The sequence below is a fragment of the Equus caballus genome, chromosome 6 (assembly GCF_041296265.1).
Source record: "Equus caballus isolate H_3958 breed thoroughbred chromosome 6, TB-T2T, whole genome shotgun sequence".
In the NCBI taxonomy this organism is placed as follows: domain Eukaryota; kingdom Metazoa; phylum Chordata; class Mammalia; order Perissodactyla; family Equidae; genus Equus; species Equus caballus.
This window is the reverse complement of record NC_091689.1, coordinates 8,033,507-8,043,977: the sequence shown is the minus strand read 5'-3', so window position 1 is coordinate 8,043,977 and position 10,471 is coordinate 8,033,507. Positions and strand designations below refer to the sequence as shown.

Genomic DNA, 10,471 nt, shown 5'->3' with positions numbered 1-10,471 from the left:
TACCATGAATTAAAAACTGGTGTCATTTGTCAAAAATAATTATTGACCCCAAAAGATAAATGCAGTGAGAACAAACGAGCCGTTGTTCAAGTTTATCTTGAGATAGTGGAGTCTGGCTCTTTGTTATTTCCAGAGGCTTAAAGACAGCCTGTGGCTGAGGCCTTGCCCTTGAAGAGCCCTTCACAGCTGTGCTGGGACCGCCTAGATCCGTCTCCCCTGGGGCCAGCCGTACACCTGTGCCTCTCAAGCTCTGGAAAACACTGAGGGAGCAAATAGGAAATGCTGCACCAACGCACGCGAGCCGTGGAAGGATGTGTTTGTAGCTGTTTTGGCCGAAGGTCTTGAAAGGGCAGTCACTCCAAGTTAGTGGACCTGTGACCCACACAGGCAAACGGGACCAGCAGTAACCACAAGCCCACTGAGTGATCAAGCCTCGGTTAAATCATTCATTCATTCATCATTTATTGGGCGCCTACTGTGTGCCAGGCACCGTGCTAGGCGCAAAAATAGAGATGCATAAGATACAGTCCATGCCCTGAAGGGTTCACAGTCTAGAAGGGGAGACGAACATGTAAACAGGTAAGAAGTGCCACAGGAGAAGCAATTACAAAGAGCAGAGGTAGCCTGGAGAGGGAGGGGCGGGGGGTGGTCTTCCTGGAGGAGGGGGCCTTTGAGGGGGACTGTGAGAGATGAATAGGTGTTGGCCAGGCAGACAAGGCAGCAGGTGCAGGGGACAGGCATTCCAGTCGGAAAAGACGGCATGAGCGAAGGCACAGAGGCAGGAAACCGCGTGTCTGGGGACGGGACTCTGCTCTGGCGGTATTGCTAGAGTTGGTACCAGAGGCTGTGACTGGAGAGGGAGGCAGAGGCCGGATGACGAGGGGAAACTGAGGGCAGCGGGCACTGGGAGGCTCACCAGAGGTGAGCAGAACCCGAGGGAAGGCTTGGACGCAGGAAGGGCAGGCTCCTGGCTGACCTGAGGGACGCCTGCTCGAGGACCACAGGGGTCCTCACTGTGGCTCCAGAGGGATTGGACCCAAGACCAGAGGAGAAGCGGAGCTGAGGGAGGACTGAGCGAGGGGAAGGGCCCCGGCCGGGGGTCCGAGAAGCTGCCACCCACTCCAGGGCTCTTGGCTCCCGGACTTCCGATTTCTGCATCTGCAGCGTGGACCCCTCCCCCAGCCAGGATGGGGCCAAAGATCAAATGAGAAAGGACGCGGGAATGTTCTTAGCAAACTGCAAAGGGGCAGATGAATGAGTCTGTAACTAAAAGAGGAAAAGGGGTGAGGATAAAGCAGAAGTTAGAGAAAGGCGGAAGTTCCTAAGAATAGTGGCCATGATGAGGTAAGCTGTGGCGGATGCTGGCGCTCTCCCCTAGGAAGGAGGGGCCCTTTTGGCCCTGGGCAGGGGCAGGGGCAGGGGCAGAGGCCGGCTGGCAGGACCAGGCCAGCTGTGCAGGGAGCATGTTGGACCTAGGAGCCTGTGGGGCTGCAGTCCCAGCCTCTGGGTCTCCTCAGCCTTAGGCCAAGGTTTCCATGGCAACCAGGACCCTCCCTCTTCCAGGCTGCAGGAGAGTCGTAAGGGCAGAGCCAGCCAGCCAGCCAGCCTCCAGCTCTTTCATCAAACGCCTTTGTGGGGGCGGGGCCCGGCGGAGAGGAGGGGCAGCGTCTCAGTAAACCAGAGCCCAGGGGCCCCTCTGAGCCATCACTTGCCAAGTCTCCACACCGTAGGCCACTTTGGGGGACTGAGTTTCCCAGCCCCGGGGGGGAGGGGGAAGAGAGGGGAAGATGGACTCAACCTGGCCATGGCTCCTGCTGCCCTGGGTCCAGGGGCTACAGAGAGAGTGAGGCCTCCTGAGGGAGGGGCTAAGAACAGCCTCAGGGTCCTCACTGCCATCGCAGGAGCAGGGGAGGGGAGGAGGGGGCCCTCCTAGTCAGGTCTGGAGATGTCCCAAGGCCCCTCCTTTCTTCGCGCCCTGTATAACTCAGCTTCACCCCACGGAGTCTCCAGTCTTCGACCAGCTCCCCTCCTCCTGGTGTCACGTGCTCGCTCGTCGCCTTGTCCCTCCTCTCCCCGTGACCAGTGTCGGGGAATGATGCCCACCGTGGGCGCCGATGGAGGTGGTGGTAGTAACAGTGAGGGGGTGCGGTGGTGTGGGCGACGGGCGGTCTCTCCACCATGGGAGGTGGGCTGGGGTGGGGTGGGGTGGGGGGGTGTCACTTGCTCTTGTGCACGTCCTTCAGCCGGCGGAGCTTCTCCAGGAGCTGGGCCCGGGAGTAGCCGTCATCCCCAGCGGGGTCCGGGCCTGGCCCCAGAGCCTCCTGCAGCACCAGGCAGTGGGTCCTCAGGAACGGGTTGTAGGAGCGCTCCTCTCCCAGGGTGGACGGGCACTGCGGGAGGAGAGGCACCCGGGTTTGGTGGAAAGACTCCAGAAAATAGACCCAACAAGGGACGCCTCCTCTCCCCGCCCCCAACCCCACCTCGCCTGACCTCCCCCCCACCCCCCCACCCCCCCACCCCCCCACCCCCCTACCCCCCCACCCCCGTGGCTAGGCCGGGCCCCGCCCCGGCACCCAGGAGCTGTCACTCACAGCCCCAGGTACCAAACACTGCAGAGCTGAGCCAGGCCCTCCTGGCGCCCCAGCCCCGCACCGTGCTCTTGCGCTCCATCCGCTGCCTCTGTACCCACTGCATCTTCCTCTCCCGGGCCAGGTTCTCGGGCTCCACCACGCCTGCAAAGCCCAGGTTCTCCTCCGCATACTCGTGACCTGGGGACCGCCGCGGGGGGCGCAGGGGCACGCAGAGAAAGGTCGGTGGTGTGGTCAGAAAAAGTCCTCCCCAGCCCAGGCCTCTGGGACCGCCCACCAGGGAGGTGGGGTGGCGCTTCCAGGAGAACCCCAACCCCACGGAGCTGCTTCTCTGACTGTGGGAGTCAGCCAGGAGTGAAGAGAAAGAAGCAGTTCAGGGGGAAGCACCAGACCTGGAGCCAGAGACCTGCATTCTAGGCCTGCTTCTCCCCTGCCCAGCTGTGCGACCTCAGACAAGTTAGGGCACTTCTCTGCGCCCGTCCTCTCACTTGGAGAGGGGAAAATCAATAATGCCACTAGAACACACACATGTCCCTGGTGCCTAGAACAGAGCCTGGTACCTGTTAGGTGCTCAATAAAGTATCTGTCAAATGAATGAATGGGTGAATATATGTTCTAAGGATGACTGAGATATTAGCGGATGTGTTTTAGAAACTATGCATTTGCGGTGTATGTATGAATGTAGGACATGCCACGCCATGCCACGTATGTATGGATGGACGGATGGATATTCCGTCAATGTACCTATGTACAGATGGATAGACACGCTGTGTGTGGATATGGATGCATGCAATGGATACCTGCAGAGTGGATTTACCGACTTCCGCCCCTAATAAGCAAAGGCTATTCTCTGTTCTAGGCTCTGGTTGTGAAAAATCCGCCATCTCTTTGGGATGCTCTGGGGCCTGCAGGGCTCCCAAGAGGCCGAAAGCTGGCTGGCAGGGGAAGCTGGTGTGAGCAGCAGGGGTGTGGCAGAGCTGGCACTCCAGAATGAAGGGAGTCTGCCCCACTGCTAGAGCTGGCTCCCAGGAGCCACCAGAGCTGGAGCTGGGTCACCTTTGGGCCAGGCTTTGGGTCAGCAGGGGCTCCAGGGGAGTGAGGGGCTGGGAGGAGAAGTGGGAGGGGCACCTCACCAGGCCACAGCAGAGTGTCATCCCCAAGCCCCAGCACAGTGTCCAGCGAGCTCAGCATGGTCTCTGCGGTGCCCTCAAAGGTCCGTCCTGGTGAGGGTCCGGGGAGACGTGATAATGTACAGGGATAACCCATCACGGTATATTAGAAGGGCCATGGAGGGGGTGGGGGTCAGCCCGTACAGATGCGACTGGCCACCAGCCCTCCACCATGCGCCTGCATACCCGCCTCCTGGCCTCCACTCCCTCCTTCCCACTGGGAGCTGGGTCCAATTACCCGCCCCCCACCAAGGCTGTTTGAAGGCCTCCACTGCAACATTGACCTGTGGGGGGAGGGGGTGCCAAACCTTCAGGACCAAGCACGGTACGCTCTCACTTGGTCGCTCTTTTCCACAGAGCCCTTCCTCCTTTGCCTGTGCTGCCCTTGGGGACTCACGATCCTCCCCACCCACAGATCTCCTCTCGCTCAGCGGCCCTCCCCTCTTTGTAACCTAGTCCTGCCAGTCACTGTATCAGAGAACCAGGCTCCCCCCAGTGGAAACAAATGTCTCGTGAGCTCTGTACTCAGTTACGGGCATCCTCGCCTCCTGCCCACCCCGTGGGAAGCTGGGAGGATATAACAAAAATCGGGGCAACATAGGTGGGAGTAACGGCCAAGGCCACGTCTGTGCTGAAACCAAGGCTTTAATGCTTGCATGGGGCTGTGGCTGCCTTTGGGCCCCTCTGCTGGCCTCTCCCTCCCTCCTGTCTCCCTCCTCCCTCTTCCCTTTTGGGGGAACTCACCACAGCCAGAGAGGAAGAGCAGGTCCCCTGAGAAGAGGCAGGAGGGGCCCTTGTAGGGCTCCCCATCCAGCAGGTAGACCAGATGGCCTTGCGTGTGGCCAGGGGTGGCCAGGGCCCGGATCTGAAGCCGCCCCACACTGACCACATCTTGATGACACAGGGGGCTGAGGAGCAAGGCAACAGGGGAGAGAAGGTACTAGAGCTTGTGCCATGCGATTCTTGCCCCTCCCTCGGCCCAACGGGCTAAGTGATTTGCAGGAGTGGGGGCTTCCACCCCAGAGAGAGAAGGCACCCCAGCGCCCAGGGCTTCAGGCCCACACCCTCCCCTCCTCTGCTTTTGGGGAGCACGGCTGGATCAGCGGGGGGGTGAGCAGGGCCGTTCTTCAGGTGGGCTGGGGTCTGCTCTCTAGGGGCCAGGAAGGGCATCAGCAAAGATCCAGCTGTGACTCCCCGGAAATACTCGACTGAAGGACGGGTGTGAGGGACAGGGCCCACGGAAGGGCCATCCCACTCTGGGTCAGGGACTTACTGGGTGAGGTAGGGGATGCCGTCCTCAGGGCTCCCGTACACCCGACAGTCCTGGTGCCGCCGGCTGAGGTCACGGTTCCCTCCACTGTGGTCCCTGCAGGATGTAGGGACGGGTGGGCCTTGGAGGGGCACCTGGACTGCGCCTGCTTGCCTCCCTCTCCCCCACAGCATCTCCAGGCCTTTGAACCCTGGGGTCCCCGGCTTCTGGACTGAGCCAAGCTGTCCACATCTCCAGGGCTTCGTTCAAGCTGTTCCCCAACCCAGCATGTCATCCCCACAACTCGCCTCCCTCACCCCTCCAACACCTGGCCAGTGCCAACTGGTCTTTCTGGACTCTCTCAGCTCCAGGGTCATCAGCCTCTAATTCCTCCAGGTGGATCTGATCACACTCCACCCAGCGCCCCCCACCCCCTGGACCTTGTGCCAAGTGCCACCTCGTTGCACACTTTCATGCAGGGCTTTCTCCCCTACTGGACTATCATCTCCTGAGGGAAGAGCTCACAAGGTTTGTCTGTGCCTGGTACACAGTAGGCATCTAATACTTGCCCTTGGAATGAAAGATAAATGCCTGCCCTGCCCTCCTCTGGGGCTTCAGGAGCTGATACGTGGAGTGGTGGGAGACACACCCCTGCCCGCCTTCTCTGCTGGTGCCCCAGGGGCTTTGTGAGGAAGGCGGATGCCTCCCATCCTGACCCCCACCCAGCGTGTCCTCACGGGCCCAGGCCTGGCAAGCCCAGCTGGGGCAAGGGTCAGCCAGGGATGATCGTCTGCACCCAGGCCCCCCGCCCCCCAGCGCCTTACCAGTGCTTATGGGTGCAGAGAATGGCCACCAAGGCAACGCCTTCCTTCTCAATGGAAGCCTGGGGGGAGAGGAGGCGCAGAGACTGAGGAGCGGGCTGCAGGGGCCATGGGTGCCAGGAGAGAGGGGAGGAAAGCAAGGAGAGAGGAGGCAGAGGAGGGGACGGATGCAGAGGGTGGGGAGGGCAAGGCGGGGGAAAGGGGGGCAGCTGAGACTCGGTATGGGCACAAGGGATGGGGGAGATTTGTGGAGGGGACAGACACACAGACACGCACACACAGAGAAATAAGAAATGGGAGGGAAAGACAGAGAGACCTGGATGCTAACAGACAGAGGCAAAGAGAAAAGAGGGTCAGAAAGGAGGCCACAGAGTGAGAGATGGAGGAAACTCACTACACCCTGGGTCCTGGGGCAGCCCCCCTCGGCAACGGTTCCCCCATTGCTGCCCCCCCGCCCCCCGCCTCCAGCCATGCTCTGGATACTGACCGCTCCCCCATGCTGTGGTTGTGGGTGCCTCTGTGTGTATCTGCATGTTGGGCTGGTGTGTGAGTGCATATGGGGGGGACATCCCATTGGCAGAAGGACCAGGGTCAGCCCCTCTATGTGAGGATGAGCTGCCAGGCCCCAAAGTGAGTCCAGGCCCCCGGGCAGCCCCCTCCCCTCACCTGTACAGCCTGAGGATCTGAAGGGTCCACAGCCACAGCCAGCCGGGCCTGGATGTCGATGATGAGGTAGCTGTAGTTGTCCGAGAGCACGGGGATGGGAAGCACCTTCACTCCTGGGGGACAGAGACGGGCCGTGGGTGGGTGCGGGCAGGCAGCCTGGCAGTCGGGGTGTGTGATGGGGAGTGGGCAGGGAGGGTGGGCGCGCACAGCTTGGGGCCACGCTGGCCTGGGCAGCCAGGGCTCACCGTTGAAGAGGCGGGGCTGGGTTCTGGAGTGGCCTTTGGGGTAGCGATTCCGGGCCCTGCGCAGCTGCTGGCGGTAGAAGAGGTACCCGAGCCACGTGCGGGTATACAGGCTGTACCTGTGGGCGGGATGTCCGGGCTCAGCCCCGCCCCATGCCCGGGGTCCCCGGGAGGCCCAGGCCCCATGTCACCACTCCCCTGGCCACCCCGAGTCAATACAGCTCCCCCACCACTTATTGTGCGCCTACTGCCTGGCCTGGTCAGTACGCAAGACAAGATGGAGACGATACACACGCCCAGCTCGCCGCCCAGCAGAGACGTGAACTGCCAAATTCACAGACGAGACTCAGAGGGCGAGGGGTATATTTGGTAAAGGGGGTGTAGACGTTAGGAAGCTGACTTGAGGTGGGAAAAACATTTTGGGAAGAGCAGTGGGGCATCACAGTCATGCCGGGACTTGTTGAACTAGATCCTGGCCCCATCCCCACGTTTGCAATTCAGCAGGTCTGGGTGGGGCCTGGGAATCTGCATTTCTAATAAGCTCCAGGTGATGCCAATGCTGCTGGCCCAGGGGCCCCAATCTGAGAACCACTGAGACAGAGGACCCAGTAGGCCAAGGCCGAGAGGCAGCAGGCAGCAGGGCTTGCTTGAGCAGACCATAGAAAGTTCTGTTTGGCTGTCTGGTGGAGGAAGCAGGGAGAGGTGAGGCTGGATGGGCTGCCCCCATCGCTCCCTCCTCCTGCCACCATTCCAGGCCATCCCAGGCTACATGGCGAAAAGGCAGCACAAGGAACAGAGGGGGCTTGTGAGGGACAGAGTCCTCCAAACCCAGGATGCCAGCACATAGGGCTGGCCTCACAGGCAGGAAATCTATGAGGTCACATAGGGCCGGGAACTTGGTTTAATGCTCGCTGTCGCCATCTTGAAACTCATTTTTGTTTTAATCTTTCTTTTTTAGATTTTAGTGTTTCCTTTTTCTCCCAAAGCCCCCCGGTACATAGTTGTGTATTTAGTTGTGGGTCCTTCTGGTTGTGGCATGTGAGATGCCACCTCAGCATGGCTTGAAGAGTGGTGCCATGTCTGCGCCTAGGATCCAAACCGGCGAAACCCTGGGCCACCGAAGCAGAGCGCATGAACTTAACTACTCGGCCATGGGGCTGGCCCTGCCATCTTGAAATTCTTAGTGACTTTACCTTTGAACCCGTATCTTGTAAGTCTGATGAGACAACAGAACAGACACCTGAGCAGAGGTGCTACACCCAGTATGTGGATGCTTCGTTCCTTGCTGCCCCACATACACACCACGTTTGCAATGTCCCAGGAGCACAGAATTCTGGTGGACCCACTACACGTGGGAAGTCAAGACTCAAAGTGAGCACAAGGTGAGTTGTACGACATTTACAACTGAGTAAGGGGAGCGCTGACTGGCCTGAGAGGTCACACTTTTGGTTCAAACCAGAATTTGCTTCAAAGGCATCAAGAAAGCAGCGGTGTTCTGAGAAACACAGAGGGCTGAGGACCCACCACCTCCTTTCTTACTGTTACTTCCCGTATGATCCAACCATCCTTGCTACAAATGATGCTGCAGAAGGAAAGGGAAAGAGGGTGACCAGTCTGTCCTTTCCTTTCAGTCCTTCCTCGATCATCAGTACGCTGAAGGGAGAGGGAGCTGGTAGGATGTGCATGTGTCAACAAATGGAATAAAAACAGGTGAGTTAGTTTTGTGCAGCATTTCCCCTGTTCTTACAAGAGCAAAACCCATATCCATGTGCAAGCTAAGAGATGGTGATTAGAGCGTTTCAGCGATTCCACAGAGGACTGAAAGGTTCTTACATTTGCATTTAAGACTGGCATTGCATAACATACAGATGGCAAAATTCATGCTAATAATTTAGATTTTAATTTTTCTTTACTTAGAATGACATTAAGTAGCAAATGAAAAACATCATGACAAATCAAAAGTAGATCATAGAAGAAAGGGAAAACTTTGTATTTTAGTAACTTTAATGGCACTTTTTCCCTGTCCTTTCAACAAAAGACACCAAATTTCATTTTCCACTGGGCCCTACAAAGTATGTAACCAGCCCTGCCAGCACGGGAAGGAGCTGTCTCAGGTCCTGGCCTCTCAGAGGGGAAACTGAGGCGGGGGTGGGGTGGGGAGACAGTCAATGCTTAGGGTTATACAGCCAGTCAGTCAGAAAAGGGGGTGGATTCTGGCTGATTAAACCGGACACAGGAAAGTCGACGTGGGGGATAGATGGGGGTCCCTAAGTCTCTGCCGGGATTCACTGTGTGTACGTTGGGGGCGGGTGGACGGCAGAGAGGCTGCTGTTCAGGCCCCTTGGGCAAGAGCTAGCTGATTTGACAGGAAACAATTTGATCACAACCAAGTGGGTTTCCATGACGACGTGGTAGAAATGATTTCTCTACAGTTTAATCATTGTGATCCCTGCTCTGTGTGCCCATGTGCTTGTATCAGTGGGGAATTTGGACACACTGTGGAGGGGTTTTGCATCTTTTACGTGTCTTTATGTCCATTTTTCACAGGCCCTCTTTTCGTTTTACGTTGAGGTCGGTTCCAGCCACTTCCTACTTGCACTCCTGCAACAGGATTTAGTAAGGCCTGGCTACTAGCCGGCTGGGCACAGAGCGAGGAAGGCAGAGCCAGCGCCCTCTGGCGGCTCATAGTCTTAAATGACAGGAGCTGCTGTTTTAGGGGTCAAGGAGGGCCTCTTCGAGGAAGTGACATTTCCAAGAAGGAGAGAGCAGGCGTGTAGAGAATCTGGGGAAGGCTCGCCAAGAAAAGGCAATCGAGAAATGCCAAACTCCTGGAGAGAAGGAGGGAGCTGGAGGGAGCTGCAGACTGTCTCTGCCGTGCTGCTGTCATAACAAAGAGCTGGCCTGACAGGGATGCCTGTGGATGGGTGGGAACAACCGAAACATCCCGGATTGGATTCTAGACCAGAAAAATGATGTTAGTGGGACAATTGGCAAAATTTCAATCAGGTTTGGAGAGTGGTTAATAGTTTGTATTGAGGTTAATTTCTTGGTTTTGTGAACCGCACTGTGGTTATGAAAGATGCTAACATTTGGGAGAGCTGGGTGGGGGTGTATGGGAATTCCGTGTATTATTTTTGCAAGTCTGAAATTATTTCAAAATGAAAAGTTAAAAAGCAATAAGTAAATCCATGACATCACCCTTTCTCTGTGCCCGACACCACCTCGCATCCACGCTCAGAGTCCTGCTCCTGACTTCACTTCTTCCCACTCAGGCTTATGGAAAGTGCAGCGGTTCTGGCAACAGAAAGCTCTGGGTTCGTCACAGGGTGGTCCATCCCAGCTCTGAGACCGTTGGCAAGTCACTGGTCTCACAGATCAGGGTCCTCATTATAGGGGCACTAGCCTGCGTGCCCTTTCGCAGCCATGTGTCCTTCCGGCCCCCTTCTGGGCAGGACGTCCAGCTGCTGGGCTTTGCAAAGATGCAGGGCCTGGCCAGCCCAGATCTTACCTTATCTCACTCAAAGAACATCACGTCTTAGAGGGACACAGAGCCCCTCCATGTGAGCCACCGTCCCTGGGAATGCTGGCTGGACCAGGGACAGCCCCCCTGAGCAAGCACGTAGCCTGTGTGGCCCCTGACCGTATAAGCCGCCCCCTCGCTGCCCGCAGACGTGGTGCGCAGCTCCATCCAGCCGGCCACCACTGGACGCTCCCCATAAGTGATCCCAACAGACCC

General features: G+C 57.8%; 1 protein-coding gene across 2 annotated transcripts in view; it reads right to left on the bottom strand.

Annotated features, from left to right (window-relative positions):
• Positions 1-437: 437 nt before the first annotated feature.
• The window catches only part of PNKD (PNKD metallo-beta-lactamase domain containing), a 58,588-nt gene continuing 48,554 nt past the window's right edge, over positions 438-10,471 (bottom strand). For both annotated transcript variants that reach the window (XM_070270490.1, XM_023642318.2), the window contains 8 exons: positions 6,739-6,854; positions 6,494-6,606; positions 5,831-5,889; positions 5,031-5,123; positions 4,502-4,665; positions 3,722-3,808; positions 2,653-2,768; positions 438-2,390 (listed from right to left, as the gene is read on the bottom strand). In XM_070270490.1, coding sequence (XP_070126591.1) covers positions 2,217-2,390; positions 2,653-2,768; positions 3,722-3,808; positions 4,502-4,665; positions 5,031-5,123; positions 5,831-5,889; positions 6,494-6,606; positions 6,739-6,854 — 922 coding nt within the window. In that variant the 3' untranslated portion in view covers positions 438-2,216. The remainder of the gene's footprint in view (positions 2,391-2,652; positions 2,769-3,721; positions 3,809-4,501; positions 4,666-5,030; positions 5,124-5,830; positions 5,890-6,493; positions 6,607-6,738; positions 6,855-10,471) is intronic.